General features: G+C 42.6%; 1 protein-coding gene and 1 long non-coding RNA gene across 2 annotated transcripts in view; both read left to right on the top strand.

Annotated features, from left to right (window-relative positions):
• LOC114069585 (t-SNARE domain-containing protein 1-like) overlaps positions 1–23,446 on the top strand; it is a 71,859-nt gene that overhangs the window by 11,939 nt on the left and 36,474 nt on the right. Inside the window, exon 2 of the mRNA XM_027906478.1 lies at positions 425–547. Within this exon, the coding sequence (XP_027762279.1) occupies positions 463–547 (85 nt within the window). The 5' untranslated portion in view covers positions 425–462. The remainder of the gene's footprint in view (positions 1–424; positions 548–23,446) is intronic.
• Positions 15,462–22,934, top strand: LOC114069586. The gene is made up of 3 exons (XR_003573803.1): positions 15,462–15,507; positions 22,172–22,177; positions 22,761–22,934. It is a non-coding gene; the product is annotated as an uncharacterized LOC114069586 (long non-coding RNA).

Below are 23,446 nucleotides of genomic sequence, written 5' to 3'. Positions count from 1 at the left end.
AGCAGCAAACTGTACCTTTTGAGAGCTCATCAAGCCTGCAGTGTGATGGATGGACTCCCAGCCAGCTGTGTACTGGTAATGTTCCAGAAGACAGCATTACCTGTTTTTTGATTGAGTGCTTAGTCTTTGCCCACCAGCTCAGGATCTCAAAGCACTTTGTGGGCAGCGAGGAATTAAAAGTTGCCCTTTAAGAATGCAGAAAATAAGACACAGGGGAGGTCAAATGACTGGTTTGTCCCCTAGATCGTTTGTAGCCCAGAAAACCTGGATTTTAGTGCTTTTAATTTTTTGCAGGTGGACATCCTGGAGTTTGGAGGTTGCCCTGTATCTTTTATTTGTCCTTTCAGTCCTCTTGTTTTCTTAGACTACTGGGGTTTAACTGACTTTTAACACGGCTGTGTCTGTCTTTTTCTCTGTTTTTTAGGTCTGAAGTGCAATCCCACATCCATCACTATCTAGAAAATGTCTTATGGATCCATTGATGGGAGTGGGTTTGGGAGCAGGAACCCATTTGGAGGCCCTTCGAGACAAGGCTATCAACCTCTCGGTAAAGTATCGATCCCTTGCTGGAATTTATTCTCCCTGACTCCCTGAGGACTGAAGTTTTCCTTGCTCAGGTTCAGCGTGGCTGGTGTATAAATACCAAACTCTCACCAGGGGTCATTTCTGATGCTGATTTTCAGAGGTGGAAACCAAACTTGTTGAGTTTGATTTGTGTGATGAGGCCCAACATGTTTCTGTGCTCGGGGTTTGAGGGTGCAGCTAATGAGGATTCTGGAGGAATTTGGGGGGATTAAAAGGAGAAATGTGGAGTATTCTCTAGGCCTGCTTGTGTCTGTCCTCATCTCCTCATCACCTTTGCAATAAGTTGGCCTAAATGGTTGATGTGGGGCTGGATGTGGGTGCAGTGATGGTGGAGGTAGGTGGGGAGATGTACACAATGCAGTGGGCTGTGCTTCCCCGGACAATAATCTGAGTGCTGTGGAGTGGAGGCTGCTTGAACCTGGGAAAGGTGCAAAAACTTCCTCTGGAAATGCTGAAACCGCAAACAATGGCTTCCAAATGGCTGTGGATTCTTTCCTGGTGGCATGTTTTTAAGCAGAGACCAGATGTACTCGCCTTACCCGTCCCCCCACCCCACTTGCCCCTGAGGACTCAAGAAATGCTAAAGCAGAAAGGAAAAAGCCCCCAGGCGCCAACCTGCACATCTGAATTGGTCCCCAAGGCAAACCTGCTCTTCATGAAACCAAATTCATTGTGTAACTGCCATAATGTGGAGCACAGCTAATGGTTAGAACCTCCTGATTTTGTGTGTTGAAGGTGTTGACTCTGCTGTGTCCCATTCCTGACCTGGGCAGGTTGTAGGAGAGATCCTTTGCCAGACCTTGGGTAGCACAGAAGGTTGTCCCTGTTGATGTGAGGCTGCAGGTGGAAGGTGGGTCTCATCCTGCCCAATTCTGAGCAGCATGGGAAGGCAAAGGACCCACATCTGCAGCTGCCCAGACGTGCATCAGACCCCAGTCCAAGTGGAAAGTTGCTGTAGGGCTTGTTTGGGTTAATCTGGTCTGGCTTTCAGCAAGTCTTGTTAACTGGGACACATCCTTCATTTTATTTTGGTCCTGGGCCTGGCTTGCACTGGAGGATGAGGCTGCAGGGCCTACAATGTGGACACAACTGGGAGTTGAGATTTTTGCAGAAGCATCAGGAAAGGGGATCATGTAACATCATTTTGCATCAGGGAAGAGAACATCACCCCTCTCTTCACCGGCCTTTGATTTCAGCTGTGCCTTTCGCTGATGCAGCCTGACTTGGTTTTCATGTTTTGAGGGTTGCAAATGTTCTTTGTTTTGCAAATAGCTCTTCTCCCTGGATGGAAATACGTAGAAAAGCAGAGAAGTTTCTCTCAGTTTTCTGTTTTCTTATGAGTTTGGGTGTAATTATGATTTTTCTCTTTGAAGGGGGAGAAGGTATTGAAGTGAGTGAGAGCTGCCTGTTCAGTTGTAAATAGTGATTTCTAGGCTATTCTACAAGGCAAAATTAAAGGCATAAAAGCAAGGAAGAATGGGATACTTGGGCACAATCAAAGAGCCGTGAGAAAAGAGAATTGAAATGTGGACTAGACAAATGATGAATCTCAGTGCATTGTAGCTTAGGTTAGAAAAAACATGAATATTTATTGTGCTGTGTGAAAAGACCACTGGTTTTAATGCAAATGCACAGAATAGCTCAAGACACTTGCAGTCTCTAAATATTTGAAGAGATACCTCGTTGTGCCCAGCTTGCCCATCCCTTGGCAGTTACTGATGTGACACTGAAGTCACCCTCGGTGGCTGCAAAAAGCAGATGGTGGAGAAATATCAGCTTTTTTGGAACAGCCGTGGGCTGTTGCCTGCCCAGCTGGAGCCTTTTAACACATTGGCTTGTGGCTTGGAATTGAGGGCCGGCTTCCCCCCCACCCCCCGAATACACACATCATCTCAGGTGGCATTCCAATGGACACAGCTCCAAGGTTTTCCAGGGCTGATATTCCCAGCAAGCAAAAATTGGTTGGTCCCTTGGCTGGGTGTCCCTGGGGAAAAGGTTGCAAGGGGATGGACCTGTTTGCATTGGCCAAAAGGCAGCTTGGAGGTGTTTCCTTCCTGTGTGTCTCAATCAGAGGTGGGTTCGTTTGACCTTGAGAAAAGAGGGTTTAGGGGAGACCTTGTCACCGTGGCCCAGTATTTAAAGGGTGGCTACAAATAAGATGGAGACTCCCTTTGTGCAAGGAGTCACATGGAAAATATGAGGGGTGATGGGTAAAGTTGCTCCTGGGGAGATTCAGATGTCAGTCACTCAGGCAAGAGGAACATTTTTTGCCGTGAGAACAAACGGCCTTTAGAAAAATGTCCACAGGGAAGCGGTGGAGTTGTAAAATCCAGCTGGACAGGTTGCTGGGCCATCTTGTCCAGGCCGTGCTTTTGCCAAGAAAGGTTGGATCAGATGATCCTTGATGTCCCTTTCCAACCTGGCACCCTGTGGTTCTGTTCAATGTTCATCCCCACCTCTGTAGCTCCCCACGTCCCTTCACCGCGGGAGACCAACACGTCGAATGCCTTTTGCTGTAACATCCCCAAATATTGCCATTAATTAAGCATTAGGAAAGGGTAATGCAACACTAATCATCTGCCTCCTGCTTCTGGAAGATGGATGACTGGTTTGCTGAGGAAAAAAACTGCCCACTTATTAGATCATGGAATGGCTGGGACAAAAGAGCGTGGCCTCCCCGCCGGCATCCGTGTGTCTGCTCACAGCGGGGGCAGAGCTTGATGAGCACGCTGTGCAAGTGCTCTGAGCCTCTTCTTCTCTCTTTGAGTCAAATAAATAAATAAAAACAGGCACCAGACTCTCTGCAGGTGCTTCATGTCCAGTGGTGTGGTCCAGTGGTGTGCTCGGGCATCCAGCGGGGTTGAGGTACCACAGCAATAACAGTGATGGGGGTGGTACTGATTGGTTTGTAATATCATGAAAGAGCAAAGGAAAGGGGCTTAGCTTTTGTTTGGTTTTGTTTAATAAAGGGTGATACCACTCTATCCTTGTACCTGTCTGTCCATCTTGGGTCTGTTTCCTCCGTGCTCCGTCTGGATGTGCTCCTCAGGCTGGGAAAGATTAATTACTTGGAGGAGTTTCCCCTTGGCCCTGGACTGACTTGATGATGGACTTACAGCCCCTCGTCAGTTTAGCCTCATGTGGGGGTTAAACTTGCTGACCAGCCTAATTAGAGAGATCAACCTAATTAGAGAGATCCACAGGCCCCATTTGCAGCAGTTTGCAGGGGAACACCAAGGCAGTTTCTTAGGGAATATGATTTGCCTGGGATTCCTTGGTGTCAGACAACCCTAGTTCAAACTCTGGTTTTGATGGTGGATATCCAGGATTTCTTGTGGAAAACAAAACTGGTACACTTTATTATTATTATTATTATTATTATTTACTACTACTACTCCTATTGGAATTGGGAGAGAGAGAGTATAACTCAGCAGAACTGAAATCTTCTCCAGCCTTCACTAAGGAGCACCCTGAGGTGGGTCACAAGAGAGATCACCAGGATTACTTGGAGTATATCAGTTTTGGGGGATGACAGTGCCATTCAGCCACTTAAAAAAAAAAAAAAATAATTGTGGAGTGGCAAGTGGAGGCAGAAGCCATGTCCCTGCTTTGCAGCTGTGAGCTACAACCTCCTCCAGAAACATCTGGGTTTCATCTCCTCGTTCTGCTTCTCACAATCCATGGAAAAAACAAATATTCCCCCGTTTCCATGTAGGATCTTTTCTGGGCTTCAGCTGTGCAGTGGTGGAAAAGTAGGGAGTGGAAAGCTGTTCTTGTTTATAGTTTTGTTTTAATTCTTTTAACTGAGCAATTAAAAAAAAAGTAAACTTCAAAATATTTTTCTCAGTAATATGCCATGTCTAAAGATAAACAGACACAAAACACTACAAGGCAGTAGGAATTAAACCCTGGTTGCTTACAATTTTAATATGTGCAACATGCACTGTCTCCCCTCTTCAAGGTATCTTCCCAAAACCATCTTTTTTTGTGGGGAAAATTAACAAAACCTGCCTTGCACAAGGAGGCACATAGGTCAGGGGATTTAAATAGCTTGAATTAAAATGCCACAAGCCAGGACATTTTTAACACGGCTTTTATTAACCTTCCTGTAACCTGGGCTTTAAATGCCACGTTTGAAAAAGTGAGGTTAATCTCATATTCCAGCAGTGCCTCGTTTCCAGGTGTGCTCAAGGGACTGGTGGGTCACTGCTTAATTTTGCTGTGACTTCATTTAGGACCATTTTTCCCACAGTTTCTCCTGGAGATATTGCGTGGGACTCTGGCCAGAGTGGTACTCAAGATATATCCCACCTGAGTTTTTCTCCTTGTTGGATAAGGCTGGTTATCTTGACACAGAACAAAATTAGATTGGCCAGTGAAAGCTGTTCTTGGCAGTGTTCTCAGGGCATAGATCACCTAATTATCATCTCAATACTTAGCAATTGTGGAATGAATTTTTCTAACTTCTTTTTTTTTTTTTTTTTTTTTTTTCCCCTGGAATTGGGTCTATAATTTTCTTTGCTCTCCTCTCTCTACCACTGTTTCCTCTCTGGAGCACCAACCAGCTCTTGGGAAAGTCACATGTCAGAGCTGGAAATGCTCTCTCTGTCCTGCCATGGAATCGTAGAAACATTTAGGTGGGCAAAGACCTCTCAAATCATAAAACCAACCATTATTCTAGCCCTACCAAGTCCACCACTAAACCACATCCCTGAGCACCAGATCTATGCATTTTTTAAATCCCTCCAGGGGTGGTGACTCAGCCATTTCCCTGGGCAGCCTTTTCCAATGCATGACAAGCCTCTGAGTGCAGATTTTTTTCCCCAAATATCCAATCTAAACCTCCTCCTCCTTAGCAGATGAACTGGGGAGGAATCCACTGCCGACTTCACATCTCCATGTTGCAAAGTGCAGAAGCAACAGAACAAACTCTGAACTACACAAGGAGTCCCCCTGAGGTTAATTAACATTAAGCAGGTGGTTCATCCTTCTGCTGCGTTGGGACCCAAATACTGCTTCCATTTTGCTTTATCTTCCCGAAGTAATTGCAATACTTGGAAGGCTTTGTTGAAGGGACCTGGAAACCCCCAGGTTGTTGCAGTCTGTGGCGTTGTCCGAAGGGTCTGGAAGGAGGTCTGGGTCTGGTTGTGGCACCTGTTCCTTCCTCACTGGAGCAGTGAGGGAACAAAATCATGCACCTAAATATCCTTAGGATGGAGTGTTAGAAAGGGTTGAAAGCACTGAAAGGAAGGAAGAACAACACTGTTGGATCTTCTGGGGAGATTCAAACCTACTGTGCAATATCAGGGATGGACTGGGCTGTGTCCTGATCATATTCACCATTATAGCCAAAGTGTTTTAGGAGGGAGGTGTGTCAGGTGTGGAATCATGGAATCAGGCCAAGATCATCAAGTCCAACCTTCAAGGAAGGAAGGGCTGAAGATGTGACCTTCTGTAGCACCTTTTCTCTGCCATCATTAGGTGGGTTCACAAATATTTCTCCATTGTTGCCACCCAACCTGCAAAGAAATTGGTACTACCCCTATTATATAGAACAAAACCATAACATGGCCTGTCAAATATTGTGTGAAAAGTTTCTGAGAGTCTTAATGACTGACTTTTGCTTCTAAATTTTGGGTTCTATCCTATTTCCTTCATTTTATGGGGACACAGTGGTTGAGGAGTGGGTGTCGTATTTAATAAGTCATTAATAAAGTGCAGGGTAAAGTTTAGACGCAAACAATACTAAAAAAATCATAATAAGATTATCTCTCACACTAGACAACCTTAAAAAACCCTTTTTTGTGGCATTTGCAGATGAATTATTTCATATTGTTTCTTTGCTATTGTGCAAGACTTCCAAATGTTATAAATTTACTTTCTCACTCCGTTTTCACTAGATTTAGAGGGTCTTCTCTGTTTTATATCCAGTTCTTAGGGATCTTAGCAATGATTTAATGAATTAATAAGCCTAAACATAGGAAAACATATTAAAGAATAATGAACAACATGTTTTATGGCAAAAGGAATTGCCAGGAGACTTAACTTTCATACACAAATTGACTTCGTAACTGTTGGTTTTGAAAACCTCTGCCCCTATCCCTTCTGGCACTTCTAACATTATATTAAATGTTTTGCTATAATCTCAGTATTTCAGGAAATTTAAGTGGTTATGCATTTATTTATAGAACTAGCAAAGCCAAAAAAAAAAAAAAATCTCTTGGGTAAAGAAAAACTTTCTTTCTCTACCGATCTTATTTGCTGCTCTTGGTCCTCCAAAGCCATTTTAATGTTCAAATGTAGAAATCGTGCTGGTGGTCCCAATATTTGACGTAAAATCAGAAATCAAAGCCCTTGGCCTCTCCTTAGGCATGATTCAGCTGGAAGTGCATTTAAATATCCTCTCAGAAGAGTGATTGTGGTGGAATTGGGAGTCGTTTAAGATCCTCTCCATGCAGCCTGCATGTCCTCAAAGGGCAGAGGTGCCTTGGAAGGGACAGCAGAGCAGAGTGGATACTGCTGGGATGGCTTTCCAGGTGGGTATATTTTCCTAAAGACTGTCTTGTGCTTTAGTTTCATCTCCTGAAATTAGTAGAGCTCTAAGGTTTTTTTTTCCTTCTAGTTGTTCCCTCAAAAGCTTTTCCTTGCCTCAGGTGCAGAACAAAGAAAAGTTTTATTAAAAAATAAAACTCAGCTCTTGCCCCATATAAAGTTTGTACCAACTTTTGTTTAAGGTGTTTAGACCTAGACAAGACATCAGTGATTTTAAACTGAAGGAGGGGAGGTTTAGATTAAATATGAGGAAGAAATTCTTCCCTGAGAGGGTGGAGAGGCCCTGGCACAGATTTCCCAAAGAAGCTGTGGATGCCCCATCCCTGGAAATGTCCAAGGCTTGGTTGGACAGGGCTTGGAGCAACCTGGGCTAGTGGAAGTTGTCCCTGCCCGTGGCAGGGAGGTGGAACTGGATGATCTTTAATGTCCCTTCCAACCCAAACCACTCCATGTTTCTGTGATTCTCTTGACTGATGCTCCCAAGGTTCTTTAATACTGTAGAACATCCAGTTAATCCATCTCTCTTCCCGGGGGGGAAGCAAATTCAGACTCCAGCCAGGCTAAGTACTCTGGGGAGCAACTGGCCTGAGGTTCTGCAACTTTTTTGTGTGTGTTTTTTTAGGTTTTGGGTTGGGTTGGGTTTTGTTTATTTGTTTGGTTTGGTTTTCCTGTATCTTTTGTTTGTTTGCTTGGTTTTTTTTTTGTTTGTTTTGGTTTTTTTTTTGTTTGGTTTGGTTTTTTTTGTTTTGTTTGGTTGTTTTTTTTTTTTTGTTTTGTTTTGTTTTGTTTTGTTTTGTTTTTTATATGCATATCAGGAAACCAAATGAGATTGAAATTAAGTTCAGCTTGGTCTGTCCTAGTTTGGATTTCAAGGCTCTCCATGTACAGTAAGTGAGCACATGCATGCTCTATTCCTCTGCTACTGCCACAGTAACCCAAATAAATTTGGGAATGGACATTCCTGGGCACTGTAGGAGCTCAAAGTGTGAATCTGCTTTGTCCCAGGCATTCCCCAGGTGGGACTCGGGCATTGACATGGCTCAGGTGAGGCTCTTAGCACAGGTGAGACTGTAAAACAAATACATGAACTTTATATGTGTTGCTTCAGGGATTTTGTGGGGGTTTTTTTGTTTGTTTTGGTGCAGAATTTCTGCTTGGGGTTTTGCCTGGGAAAGGGAACAAATCTAAAGAATCTAAAACCTGGGATAAAGTTTAGGAAGGGAAAACTTGGACTCTGCTGCCTATGCTGTTGTGATATGGAATGCAGGTGCTGCAGGGCCCACTGTGTATTTGAGATTAATATACTAAATATTAATATTATTATTAATAACAGCTTGAAAATACTAATAATATATAAACTAGAAAAACCTCTGTGCATGAATGCAGCTTCTGACCTACCAAGCCATCCACCTTTTGGAGAGCACAGGAACATCCAGGCCCTGCTCCATTGTTTCTGCTCCCACCTAAAGATCTCTGAGCCTCCAAGGAGTGGGGCTTTTTCCTCTTGTTTGCTTGCACTGGCCTGGAGAAACCCAGGCAGTTGCTTGGAAATGCCTGGCTGAATCACCTCCTCCTTTTTAAAGAGAGGGTTACAAAAACATCCCTGTCTTATCAACACTGCTTCCAGCAAAAATCCAAACCATAGCCCCATACGGGCTGCCGTGAAGAAAATTAACTCTATCCCAGCCAAAACCAACATATGGATAAACACAAATTTGATTTAAGCCTGGTCAATACCGAATAGCTGATCTGTTGTAAAACTTATGCTGGGAGCAGTTCCTGTTTGAAATTTGTATTGCTATTTCTTCCCTGAAAGCACATCAAAATGCTGAGGCTGGGAGCTGCAAACCACTGGTTTTCAGTACTGAGGGAGGAATATTCTTTTTTGACAGAGGCAGAAAATCCTTTTAAATTTTAACACTCTGGACTTGAAAGTTGTAAAGTTCCAAGTCTTGGTCACTTATGTCATTACTCTGAAGTGTGGCCATGTGCAAATCTCCTAAATTCCCTTTGTCTTGTTTTCTTCCACCTCTTAGAGTTAGCATTCAATTAATTACAATCTAAAGGATGTGGGATATGTCTTTTTTAATCGATTAGAATAAAAGAATTTAGCATCCTTTGCGTAAGAGTGCACTCCTTTTTCCCTTGCAAGTGGAGTTGTGTAGTATTACCTTCTGCCAGGAAAATGGGAATGGAGGTTTATGTAGATACACAAAAAAAATGTAATTGTGTATTTCTGTTCTCAGCCCAACTCTAAGGATGTATTTATTTGAAGAACATGCACAAAAATCACTTCTGTACATAACAGAGGGGTAGACACAGCTGACCCAAATATGTGTGACACAAACAGCGTTTAAGTTGAGTGGTGGAAAAAAAAAAAAAAAAAGTAGGAATAAAGCTTTTATCCATGCTGTCAGTCCAGGAGTATTATTGTTAAATATCTCTTCTTCCAGGCTGATGTTGGCTTGGAGACTGACACTGGCAGCCAGGAGTGGGCAGGGATTAAAGATCAACAGTGGGGAAGGACTCAACAGATGTAAGCAGGTAGATTGGGGATTAGGGTGAATTAGTGGGGATGGAAAGCATTTAGGAGCAAGGAAGGATTTTTCAATTGGATGTTGGGATGTGCGTGTTGCTGATCTTCCCTGAATTTCTCTGTTACACTTGGATCTTAATGTCTGGGATTCATGAGAACTTCTAGTGGCTGAAGGGAGTGAGAGTCCTGCATGTGGTTGCAGTGGGGTTGGAGAAGCAGCTTGCAGAGTTTTTGGGGTGTGCAAGGGGTTGTATAGTTGATTCTAAAAGCAATTTCCCATTGTTTCCTTATGCCAAGCTGGAGAAGACAGGAGGAACAAATCCAAGTCCTTCTGATTTGTACATCAAGGAACAATTGCAATTACTTAGCCAGGAAAATATCTCCTGCTCACAGAGTGAACCCTTTGCCTGCTGTATTTCCCTTGGGGATTATATCCTGAGCTTTGGAACTGCCATGATTGCCCTGGAAAAGTCATTTTCCTTCCCATTCCTGAGCCTCAGGGTTTTCCTTAGCCAGACTCCCTTGCTGTTAAATCTTGATTATTCTCTTGAAGCGGGGACTGGGCTGTTCAGACCTGGACAAGACATTAATGGTTTTAAACTAACAAAGGTTAGGTTTAGATTAGATATTGGCAAGAAATCCTTTTCTGTGAGGGTGGTGAGGCACTGAAACGGATTACCCAGAGAAATTGTGGATGCTGCATCCCTGGAAGTGTTAAAAGCCAGGTTGGATGAGGTGGTGAGCAACCTAGAAGTGGAAGGTGTCCCTGCCCTTGGCAGGGGTTTGGAACTGGATGATCTTTGAGGTCCCTTCCAACCCAGCCCAAATCATTCTATGATTCTAAGGAGGTGTAAACTTGCTTTTAAGTTTTAAAGGAAGTACTTGAATAAAGCACAACTTGACAGTGAACACTTATGGAGGTTTTCTTTCTCTTCCCTTGGAAGAACCAGTGAGTCTTCTGTGGATGCACCTCTCACTTCTGCCTAAGATGGTTTCTTAGCCTGGAGAAACACTTGCAGAAAGTAGTTGGGGGAGTTTGGTACAGGTTGTCCTCACGGTCATTTTGACTTGCCTGCAGCTTCTTCCCTTGTCTGAGATGGAACTGAAGCAGCTGGAGAGTGAAGCAGGGCAGGTTTCACCCCTCAGGGTTCTGCCTCTGCATACTCATGGATGTCAGGGCTGGAGAAACCAGTCCTGAAGGCTTGAGGACAGCTTGGAAGAACCACAGATCGTGCTGTTAGTAATGACAAGTTAGGCTTCAAGTTATGAAGAACAGGGCCTGTCTCCCATAGCCTTTAGTTGTATCATCCCAAGCAGTACCTGCATTTTATTCCCAGGTTTTCAGGCCTTTCTTGCCCTAAATTATTCATTTTTAAAGAGAAAGTCAGAGCCAGGAATGGCACTTCTTGCTTTTCAAGACAATTTGCCGTTGTCATCCATGTCCCAGTCCACAGAGTGACGAGGAGTGGACAGGATGGCTTTTCCCTGGTGATCACTGGGGAATGTCCTAAGTTCTCCCAAATCTCAAAGCAGCTTCATCCTCTTATCCAGACCTTGCTTTCATGCAAGATCTTTAGATGAACAAAGTAGAAACACATTTTTGGGATATCTCTCTGCTTCTTACCTTTCCCTGGCTGCTGAGGGTTGCTGTGGGATGATAATACTTGTTTTTGGTTTTGTTTTTTTTTTTTCTTTCTATGAACACATCCTAAGTACATTAAAAATGCTTTAATTCCTCCTAAACCCAATAATTTTAATGGAAATCAAGCCTACAGCACTCCGAAGTGCGAGGAGGCAGGTGATTCTTGGGAGATACTGTATCAGGATTAAAATATTCAGAGTGGGCTTTTTTACAGCTTATATCCTCTTCTCAGAAACTGCTTTTAAGGTCAGACCTCATAGATCTCCAGGTACTCAGTGATGCAGGTGGGGGTGTGGGAATGGATAATCCAAGGCCCCTTCTTACTCTGGAAGGTTTTTAAGGATCTCTTGGCATTTCAATCAAATTTTTTGTTTGTTTGGTTGTTTTGTTTTGTTTTGTTTTGTTTTGTTTTTAATAACAGGTCAAACCTGAGGGCTCCTAAATCCCTGGGTGTCCAGGAATGTGCTGAAACGGGATATTTGACATGAATATTTCTGGGTGTTTGGCCATTGCTGGCTTTGAAAGCTTCACCCAGAGATCTGGGAGTGGGTTTTCAGAGAGACAAAGGTTTTCCCCCCTCCCCCCCAAGCTCTGGGCACACAGACTGTTGTGCAAACACGTTCAGGGACTTTCCTTGGTTAGGTGGGGAATTTTGGTTTGGTTTTTTTTTTTTTTTCCCCATAAATGCTTTGCTCAGGTGGAGAGCAGAAGGAGCCTGAAGAGCTGGTCACAGCCACGCTGCATAAAATGCAACATCCTCTATCCCTTCTCCTCTCCTAACAGAGACACAGGAACGGAAACAGGGATACAGCTGGCAAAGTAGAGGGACAACGTTATTTAAAGAAGACTTTTTTTTTTTTTTTTTTTTTTAAGTCACAAAGAAATCTGAAGATTTTTAAAGCCATAAATCCGTCTTTTGGGGTTGGGAAGAGCCCGTGCCTTGTGTGAAACAGATCTGGGGTGTATGAAGCGGTGTGGAGACCACTTGGAATCCTNTGGAGGCAACAAAAGTGATGGGCTGAATAAAATAAGATTTCTGCGCCACTTTCTCCCACCTCCAACTTCTTTTCTATTATTATTTTCACTTCTGTGAGCTGGTATAAAGCAAAGATTGAGAAAGAGGCTTTGCTGTAAAGCACAGTTTGCAAAGAAGTTGGGCTTGTGCCAGAATGCAGCAAAAACCTCTTTATTGCAATACGTAGTAGTCAGTATTTTAGATTTATTTCAGGTATTGCAAGAGTTAAGCAGTTTGGGGAAGGAATTGTCTGCTGCTTTTCCTGAAGTGCTTTACCATCCAGACTGTAGCCAGATGGCTGGGACTTTGAACAATACATAAATAATTCCAAGCCAGGATCTAATAACGATAAAATCACTAAAAATGTATGGAATGTGCATACCTGGGGGTGTGGATGTGTGCTGGATGTACATGTGGATGGGTTCGGTCATATTGTCCTTTCATACCACTGCCTTTATAGTCCTATTGCTGAAAGAAAGTGGGGTTTATTAATTTTTTTTAATAATTTTGAATTTGTTAGCATAATTTCAATATTTTCAGTGTTGGTTTTTTTTTTTTTTTGTTTAATCTTCATGGGGTTTTCACGTTTGTTGCTCATTAGTGAAGAAGAAATCAGGCCCTGTGAACATCCTGACAGGGAGAAAAGGTGCACGTTGATGTGCAAGAGGAGTAAGAAAATAACCACTGAGGCAAACCAAGTTTTATTTTAGGAGATTAAACTTCATGGAGATCAGAGTTTGGATCACTTTGGATTTGGGATATGCCTGACAGCCCCTGCTCCCACAAGATGAGGGTATTTGAGTTGTTAGTGTGGTTTATGTCAGTGCTTCTTTTTCCTTCCATACCCTTAGATTTGACTTAGTAGGAACCCAGCTTTGCTTTATTATTTTATTTTATTTATTTTAATTTTATTTTATATTATTTTAATTTTATTTCAATTTAATTTCATTTTATTATTATTTTAATTTTATTTTAATTTCTTTTTTTATTTTATTTTAATTTAATTTAATTTAATTTTGATTTAATTTCATTTTATTTTAATTTCTTTTTTATTTTTTTAATTTTATTTAATTTTAAATTTATTTTATTTTAATTCTTTTTAACTATATTTTTATTTTCTTTTATTTGTATTTAATTTAATTTTATTTTATTTTATTTTAATTTCATTTTATTTTTTTTATTTTCATTTATTTTAATTTAATTTTAGTTTAATTTCATTTATATTTTTATGTTTATTTTTATTTTAATTTATTTAATTTAATTTCTTTTTTATTTTATATTTATTTTATTTCATTTCATTTTAATTTATATTTATTTCATTTTATTTATTTTATTTTAATGTCCAAGCCAGGAGCAGCCATTTTCTCCAGGAGAATGATATGGGAAATGGTATCAAAGACTTTATCAATCTATCTCCATATGTGTCTTGCTTCCTTGACTTGGCAGAAAGGGAGGGAGAAGAATATCATCATCCCCACTTCCTTGGGAGCTTTCCCTTCCCCAATGATCAGGAGACCACCTGGAGAGTCAGGAGACTTTGTAAACTGTTCCATCTCTTCTGCTGTTCTTTTTGAAGTCATTCATTTGCCTGGGGTGATTTTTTGGGGGTGTCAGAAAACAAAGATGACCTGGTGGCCTCTGATCCTAAAGGGTTATAACACAGAGGTCCCTTTAAGCGCTTAAAGGAGCAGAGATGTCAGATTCCAGCACGAGAAGCAGCAGAATTCCTGGGAGGAGGCTCTTCTAGGCCTTTGAATGACCCCCAGTGGCCGAGATCAGTTTTCTCTGCAGCTTTGCAGGAACACACGCCCGGGGAGGGAAAGGCTTTGCAGCAAAACTTCACGCCCAGAGCTTGGCTGAGCAGGAGCCAAGCACCAAGAAATAACGTGGGTATCATAAAACCACACCTTCCTTCTGGCAGTGATGGATGCTGGGCTTTCTCAGCTCCTTGAGCTCGGCTTCCTCTGCCTGTCCCTGGATTTAGAAGACCAAAAAAAATAGATCAGAATATTGGCTGTGCCTCCTGGGAGGAGCATCACCAGGTTTAAAGATGCAATCTTTGAAAAATAAACAGACTCAGGTCAGTGTGCTCTAATGCAGGAGCTCTTTTGCACCTTTTTTACCTTATTATTTTCCTTTTTTTTTTTTACCTCATTATTTTCCTTTTTTTTAACCTCATTACTTCCCTTTTTTAAATATACTTGATATCCAGTCTCCAGACTGCAGAGAAAATCTGAAGCTAATTCTGCATTTGGATGTTCTGGTGGGCTTTGTTTTTGTTTTTGTTTTTGTGTTTTTGTTTTGGTTTGATTTGGTTTGGTTTTGGTGGTTTTTTTGTGAGAGAGGATGTCTCTAGTCCTAGGTTAAAAATTAGAAAATGTAAAATGCCTGTTGATACCTGCATTGATGTCAAACTTGTGATTGCTCTGCTCAAAGATAACTGGTAAAAGTTGCTGCTTCAGAGGTTGAGAAACACGTTTGAGCTGGAACATGGAGGCTTGAGAAGCAAATCAAGTGTTTGAGGGTGTTTGTAGAAACTTAGATTTCCCTCATGACTTGCACATATGAGGGTCATTAACCCACAAGGCTCTTCAGTCACAAACTCTAATTAGATTAAACCACGTGAAGAGATTATTTTTTATGATTTAGGGATTTACCTTAGGTGGTTGTTAGGGACTGGTTTTGGGTGGTTGGTCCAAAGTTGGTCACGGAAGGGTCAAAGTCCCCATCAGTGTGTGAATCTCCCTGTGGGAAGGCATCACCGTGGGCAAAGTTTGTCTGAGCACAAAGAGGGACAAACCATTCCTGTGGCCTCCAAGAATATACACAACTGTAATGAGGAATATATAAATGTAAGAGGATTAAACCCTTCTCCTACACAGGTGACCTCTCCACTTTGTGGCTTCCCCATGGGTCCTACAGGCAGGTATTTAAACATGAATTTCTATCTGATCCCTTGGCTCAGATTTTCTATCATACCTGTGCTTGCCTTGGGAAAAGTTTTGTTTGGGGAAAAGTCTTCTAAATTTTCCATTGGAAAATGTCAAGAAGGTTGAAGAGGATAAAGAATCAGCTGTGGCTGCCCCATCCCTGTAAGTGTTCAAAGGCCAGGTTGGATGGGACTTGGAGCCACCTGGTCTAGTGGAAGGTGTCCCTGCCCATGGCAGGGGGTTTGGAGTGAAAATGATCTTTAAAATCCCTTCCAGCCCAAACCATTCTATGTTTCTGTGATAAAACTGTCAAGAAATGGGTCTGTCATCCCCAAGGCAGAAGAAGTGAAGAGCAGCAGTTTGCCCTGTCTGCAAATTTTAATTTCTTTGCAGCAATTAGGGACAGACCAAGGTAAAGTTGCAGCCCCACTTGGTTAAAAGCACCTTTCCTGGACAACCTGCTCAAACACTACCCAGTGTTAGTGCAACCACCTGCGAGATCAGAGGAGAAATATTTTGTGCCCAGTGAGTTTCCCTTTCCCGAGGCTGGAGCAGGAATAAATCATTTATTTTGTTAATAGGAAAGAAACAAGGTGGGACAGAGCAGAATCCTCATTTAGACATGATGCCCTGACGTTCCCAGTGATTGCATTTTATGCAGGATCAAACACTGACCAAGTTTTTATAGTAATTCTTCAAGGTCAAGTTCCTGTGTCCAGATAAGGACCCAGCTGAGTGGGAAATTCTGCTTGATTGAAATCTGCAAAGCATAACCCATGTCCTTGCATCTGCAGTGACATAATTTTGCTCTGGGATTTTGGAGCAGGAGCACGTAAGGAGATTGTAATACAGCAGGCATGTTTGATGTCCTGTCCTAAATCCCAAACTATTAACTTAATTAATGTTGTGGGCTCTTAACACCTTTCCCTGCTCAGGAGCTGCCTTGCATGAGGCTGGAAAATGATGCTGCTTCACCTTTCTTGGCCTTGTGGAGGCAGAAATTTGTGCTGTTTGGTCTGGATTAATTATTTCCCTCCCAGGGTCCTGATCAGTCTTTGATGGAAAGCTCCACGTGGGCTTTTAGCTCTGGGGTTAAGCAGCTTCATGCCAGGGGCAGCTGCACCTTGCCAGTGTGTGTAGAGCTACATTTGTAGATACACAGACCAAAATCCACTTTCCAAGTGCTACAAGGGTGTTTTAAAGGGTAAATGAGGGGTTGTTTTCCCCACTGTAAAGGTGGATAATATAATTATGCACTCTTTTTGGCTTGAGTGGTGCTGTCCTCTGACACAGCCAGCCTGGTTATGTGCAAGTGTTTGTTTGTTTCTTTAGAGAGATGCTGGTGCAGAAAAAAAGGGGCAAAATTGCTCCAATTGATTTGCTGTTCGTGTGGACAAAGGGGAGGCTGAGATGGTTAAGTTGCCATCTGATGTGGAGATTAAACTCCCTTTGAGTGATGTATCACTGAAGATGAGCTATTTTGAATAGGTGACTCCTTAATCAGACCTTTTTTAGGTATCTTTAAAGTGTTTAGTTTGGGTCTGCAGCTTGTCTGGAAATATTTGGGGCCTGGAAGAAGTGTCCCCATAAGAAAGCCTCCATCTTTCCTCCATGAGGAGAGAAGAGGAGAGGGTGGGGAATGTAGAAACTTGATTTTTCTTTAGTGTTTGGGACAGGACTGAAGAGTTGGATATCCCAAGGTCTTTTCTCAGACCTGACATTAATTCCTTCCCCCTTTCTGGGCAAAAATCTGAAGCAGCACTTCTCTCCCTAATGATGTTGATAATTTGTGTTTCACACTGCTCTTCCCTTTATAATTTCGAAGCATATTGAGGATCTCGCTGTGATTATGAAAATTGCAGGGAAATATTTCTGTGTTTCCAAGCTGTCAGACTGGGCAACTAGAAAAAAGGAAAAAAAAAAACAAAAAAAAACAAAAAAAACCAAAACAACCCCCTACATTCTTCTTCTTCTTAGGAATGAAAAGGCTGGTAGAGGATGGGGGAAGAGCTGGGGTGTCCAGTCTCCTGCCAGATGATGCCTTAAAACACACATTATATAGATTTTAGCCCAGACATTTTACCTCTTGTTAATTCCCTCGCTCCCGAGGGCGTTTCATCATTGTAAAGGTCTCGTTGCAGATTTTGCTTTGAGTGCTAAAAGCTTTGCTCCCCTCTGCCTTCCTCTGTGATTTAAAAGCCACAGATGCTGATACATCTCCGAGACAGAATCTATTACACTTTTCCTGCCAAGCAGAGCTGTGGCACTTGCTTTATTTCCCTCCTCCCAACACTCAATTTGTTCATTGTTGGTGCTCAGCTGGCCACGCTGCTGAGCACCAGCAGGGCTCCCTCTGTGGAGTGGTTCCCATTAGCTGTCTCCTTCTTAATTTCATTATCCATTTCTAATGGATATTTAATGTCTGAGCTGAATTTACAGTACCGAGGAAGTGTTTTGGGGAGGGCATGGTTGACTGTCCACCACTTTCCTATAAGGAGATCTCCAGGATGGGAAATGATTTTATTGGTGTTTTTTTCCTCATTTTTAACTTGAATGTGGATGCTGGAGAATTCACATAAGTGTACTGAGCTTCCTACCAGTCTCTAGCAATTACCAGTTTTCCTTCTTAATTCACCATTTTTTGAATGTTTGGTTGGATGTATGTTGAGAAAGTCTTTGTCCACTTGGATCTATTCAGGTGTAAGAAGGTTGCCCTGAGAGGTTGTGGAATCCCCATCCCTGAAGGTGTCCAAGAATAGAATAGAATGGCAAAATTGCAGTTTCACAGGCATGAAACCTTGTGTGACCATATTTTATAGGGTTAAAGCAAACAAACAACTGAAGAAATCCTCCAAATAAAACCCCCAACCAGAGCTATCTGCTGTCTGGAAAGTTTCTTGCTTTTCCTTTGCAGTCGTAGCTGGGAAATTTGGGTGTAGTTTTGAAAGGGGAAAAAGAGTTTCCTCCAAGGGCCAACTACCACAAAGTGAGAAATAAGAAAATGAAAACTGTTCATATTTATGGGAACTCCAGTGGCCAAAGCTAATGGAGGGGGATCAGTATTCATCCCCTGGAAAACAGAGATTATATCTGCCTCTATCATCCCTTTTCTGCTGAGCTTCTGGTGCATTTTTCACTGTTTTATATCCTCACCAAAGACTTACAAGTTGTGTTTTCCCACCACAGAGGGACAGGCAGTGAAAACAGAGCAGGATGGGCAGCGCTGCCTTTTGGAAAAACAAGGACAGAAAAGATCTTGCTGATGCTTAAGGTGTGTTGTTGTGATTCTGAGGTTTGTTAAAGCAAAGCCTGGGAACTGTAGTATGTGTGATCTGCTCCATCAGGTATTTCCTGGACCATAGAGTGGTTTTAGCTGAATTCCTCTGAAGGGAATGAGTGTTTTTTCCTCCCAGTATAACTGATACTCATGTGCTGAAAATAAGTCTTCCTTCTTTTCAAGGACAGCTGCGGTAAAGGGAGCTTTGGGATGAATTTCCCCCTTCCGTGGCCTGCAATCTGCTCCATAGCAAGAGGGGATGGAAGGGGTTTTTTTTCTTTTTACTTTTAAAACACTATATATGTTACAAATACTCTCAGCAGCATTTGTTAACTCTGAAGAAAACCAGGAGTGCTCAGACACACTGACCTGATGTGGCTGCAAGCCTTCAATCTGTGTCTGGTGGGTTCGTGTCTCTTTGGTGGGTGGGGATTTGGGCAACCTGGTCTAGTGGAAGGTGCCCATGGTTTGGGTTTGGAAGGAGATGATCTTAAAGGTCCCTTCCAACCCAAATCACCCTATGATTCTATGATTTTTTTTCATGTCTTGTAAGGAAAGAAAAGGAGGAGATGAGAAAAGTGATGCTAGCTCAGTACAGGTGCTTCCTCACAGTCTCTGTGAGTGCTCTCAATTATGCCAATAAAATTAATTCCTTGCCCTTGGAGCCTCCAGAGGATTTACTGTAGTTGGCCGATGTTCTTCCTTGTGCTTCAGCAATGCCAAAAAATTGGCTAAACAATAATCACTGGAGTCTTTAAAAAAAACCAAAATACAAGAAGTCAAAAGAACAGCTAAATTTTGGGGGTTTAATTTATTTTCAGCACCGGGGGAGGAAAATTTTCCGTTAGTTGCAATTTGCCCACAGCTTAGAAATGTGAAGAAAAATATGTAGCGGTAAAATCATAGAGTGGTTTGGATAAGAAGGGAATTTAAGGATCATTGAGTTCCACCAACCCTGCCATGGGCAGGGACACCTTCCACTAGCCCAGGTTGCTCCAAGCCCATTCCAACATGACCTTGGACACTTCCAGGGATGGGGCAGCCACAGCTTCTCTGGGCAACCTGTGCCAGGGCCTCCCCACCCTCACAGGGAAGAATTCCTTCCTAATATTTAACCAAAATGTCTCCTCATTTAGTTCAAAACCATCATACCTTGCCCTATCACTATCTTCCCATGTAAAAAGTTGCTCTCTCTCTGTTTTATAACCCCCCTTTAAGTGCTGAATGCACATATTTGGGTATATCAGACGCACAAATCAGGTAGATCAGGCTTTGTTCTTTGCACAGAAGGACTGGTAGGACTTCCAATATGCTGGAAGTAGAGAATGGTCACTCATTTCTGCAGAACTGGAGTTTCCAGGAGAGGGTTGTATGAGTCTCCCTAACAAGGACACTTAGTGGTGTAATTTCCATTTGGAGAAAACAGACTTCACACACTGGCTGAAAAAAGACAGGCCTGGCTGCCTCAAATGAACAAACACCCTCTAATAGAGTGCCTGCCTTTAATCATTGCTGGTTTTTGGGGGGCTCCAGCCTTGCCTCACGGGCGAGTGAGCTCGTTATTCTTGGAGGAGCCGCTACCAGACATATGTCTGCGGGATCGGGCCCACCCCAAAGAGCAGATTTAATTACACGCATGGCGGGCTCATGGACTTGCTGGAACAAAGAAACATCCAGTGCAAGCTCTTCTGGGGAGGAAATGTTTAATCAGGCGCGTTTTTGTGCAGAGCTTGGCGCGGCGGAACGTCAGGGAGCAATTCATCCCCAGCACCGCCGTAAAAATGGTGATTAATAAAATTATAACCACTTATTCCACTAATACTAGGGTTTAACCAGGCTGGTTGTGTCTTTTTCCTGACTGGGGAGATTGGGGAGATAGGAGATAAGATACAATTATTTTCATATACGTGAAGCTCGGATAATGTGATAGCTCAAATGCTTACTCTCTAGTTGCTGATTTAATTATATGAAATGTCAAGTTAGTTTAAGAAATACTTGGGAAAACCCCTGCCTCTGTCAAGTAGGAATATGCCAAGTGTTTCAGAAGACAACTTGTACCTTACTATTAGGAAAAAAAAAAAAAAAAATCAGACCAGAAAGCAACTCTGTGCAACGTGTAATGTATCTTGAATACTACAGTAAAATTGGAGCAAGAGATGGGATTTTCTTTCATATTTTGAAAAGTGAATAAAACAGCTTTGTGTTGCTCGTGGTGCATCTCATTTATTGCTGCTGAGTTTCAAATATGGCGATTAAAGGTAGAATCAGGAATTTGGTTGGGGGGGGGCAAAAAGTGCTCACTGGGTTTGTAGTTAATGAGGTCCCTCAGAGGGACCTGCATTTGACACGTGAAGGTGAACTTTGCTGCTGTGACACGGAGCCCAAAGAGCAAGAATTAATACTTCACTACATGTATATCTGAAAGAAAAACAGACAAGTTGAGGGTTCTGCTGCCACTGGGTCCTCTGCCTCGAGGAAATGGGTTTGTGATCTGGAAGAAAGGCATGGGTGAATAAAAGGAGCAGATATGCCCTTTGCTGAGATCAGAGAGTGCTGGGGGTTCTGAAGGGCGGGAAAACTGCATTTAGTTTAACAAGTTGCTGTTGTTTGTTTGACTGCTGGACCTGATGCCAGTGTGAGATGAAACAAACTCACCTAAACCTTTCACGTGGGTGCCAGCAAGGCTGATTTATCTCGGTTTGCTGTTGGCCTTGGGTTCCATCAGTTCAGCGGTGTAACTTGGTTGGGTACTGAAGTCCAAGTCCTAAATACTGACACCAATCGCTCTCCTTTGGCACCAAGAACTCAGCTTAAAACTGCACGGGGCACCCCACAAATATCCCTCCCCACTGAACCTGACTTTCTAAGAGTGATTATATTGAATTTCAGAGGTGTCCTTCTGGTGGGATGCAGCCCCCTGCCAGATGTGGGCGGTGCCTGGGTCACATCCTCCTGCAAAAGCCGGGCCACTCCATCAGCCCTCAGAAGTTTACTTTGAAGTAAACTACTTTTGAGATGCAAAATATTTGGAAATCTCTTCCGAACACAGGGGCTGAATTTAGTAACATCCTTGTGGCATTATTGGATCAACAAGCACTTTGCGCACCAGTGGCATAAGAGTGTTTGAAGAAATAATTGGTTGCTATTTTTGGGGTAGAGCTTAAGGAGAAAAATATTAATACGAAGTGAGGAACTTTGTCAGTATTTAAGAAATACTTTGCCAGACTTGGGAAGATAAGTGTCTTGTCAAGAAGAACAGACAATAGCTTCTTTTACTAATTATGGACAAAGACTGTCTGAGTTTTAAGAAAGCTATCTAGAAAAAGGGAAAACTTTCACACAGGCATTAAGAGTATTTTTGGCACTCTTCGAATAACGGTTTTGCCTTCTCGGTAGGTTTTTGCAAGATCAGTGATCTCTGGATGGGGGACTGTATGGAATGTATGGAATAGTTGCAGAATGATTAACAGTGGAATTCTCCTGATATGACACCCAGCCAAGACCAGGTTGGATGGGACCCTGAGAAACCTGATCTAGTGAACGACATCCCTGCCCATGGCAGGGGGGTTGGAACTGGATGACCTCTAAGGCCCTTTCCAACCCAAACCATCCTCTGATTCTACCATTCTGTGAGACTAAAGTGGTTACAAGGCTCTTCAGCAGCCACAAGCTTTCTCTGTATGGTATTGTAGATACTGAGACCAGGTCTGGATGGATCTTGGAGGTCTGTTCCAACCTTAGTGATTCTGTGACAGTCAGGTCCAGTCAAACCTCTGGAAAGGATGTCAGAAGTTGTACTGATAAAGGCAGAGATGCATTTATTATAATAAGCCAGTGGTACCATTGCTGCTCCTCTGAAGACTCACATTTATTTTGGGGACTTGAGAAGCCTGGGTTTCTTTTTCTCAAACCTTTGGAAATCATCCAAATTCAGCCTTCCAGTACCGAGAGGGGGCCTACAGGAAAGTTAGAGAGGGACTTTTTTAAAGGGCATGGAGTGACAGGACAAGAGGGAATGGTTTTAAACTGAGAGAGGGTAGGTTTAGATTGGATATTAGGAAGATATTCTTTACTGAAGGGTTGATGAGGCACTGGAACAGGTTGCCCAGAGAAACTGTGGATACCCTATCCCTGGAAGTGTCCAAGGCCAGGTTGGATGGGGCTTGGAGAAACCTGGGATAATGGAAATTGTCCCTGCCCAGGGCAGAGGGTTTGGAATGAAGTGATCTCTAATGTCCCATCAAACCCAAACCATTCTTTGATTGATTCTATGGTTCCATTTAGCAAATTCCAAAAATGCTCAAATAGAATAGATCAAAGGTCTCTTCTAGTTTAAAATACTGGGTTCTTCATCATAACAGAGGGATTTATGGTGAGTTGTTTAAGGCTCTGTAATAAGAATGGATGTTCCTGGACTTCTGAGTGAGTTGGAGCTGGAACTCCAGTTCCATAAATCTGGGTTAGTTTGACCCATTTATGAGGAAGTAAGTTATTTGTAGGAGCACAATATGCATCAGTCTTGTTTTCTGCAAGCAGAAGGACTTGCCAGCAGAGGAGGTGCCTTCTGCAGATCTGGTCTCAAACGGTGCCAGGGTCACTGTGACTATCCCTGAGAGCTGCTGTGGGTCCCTTGTGCTGCTGTGTCTGTGTGGATTGGGTGATTGGGGGATGTTACAGCCCTTCCTTTCCTCAAAGTCCTTAAATCACGAACACACATCTCTTTTGCTTGTTATCTCCTTTGATACGTGTAGGGTGTTGGCAGTCAGTTCCCAAAATTGACGTTGCAGACCATTTCTGTTTGTATATAAATCCATGTATGGGTTTATTCTTTTTCCCCTTTGTTTGTCTTACATTTTCTGGTTCTGTGGATATGTTTAGTGGCAATTCCTTGGAACACTGTGTTAAACCT

This window comes from Empidonax traillii, unplaced genomic scaffold (assembly GCF_003031625.1).
Source record: "Empidonax traillii isolate 1590-97213 ecotype Southwest subspecies unplaced genomic scaffold, ASM303162v1 scaffold1300:size135431, whole genome shotgun sequence".
In the NCBI taxonomy this organism is placed as follows: Eukaryota; Metazoa; Chordata; class Aves; order Passeriformes; family Tyrannidae; genus Empidonax; species Empidonax traillii.
Note: the sequence above shows the minus strand (reverse complement) of the source record. Positions and strands in the feature narration are given on the sequence as shown.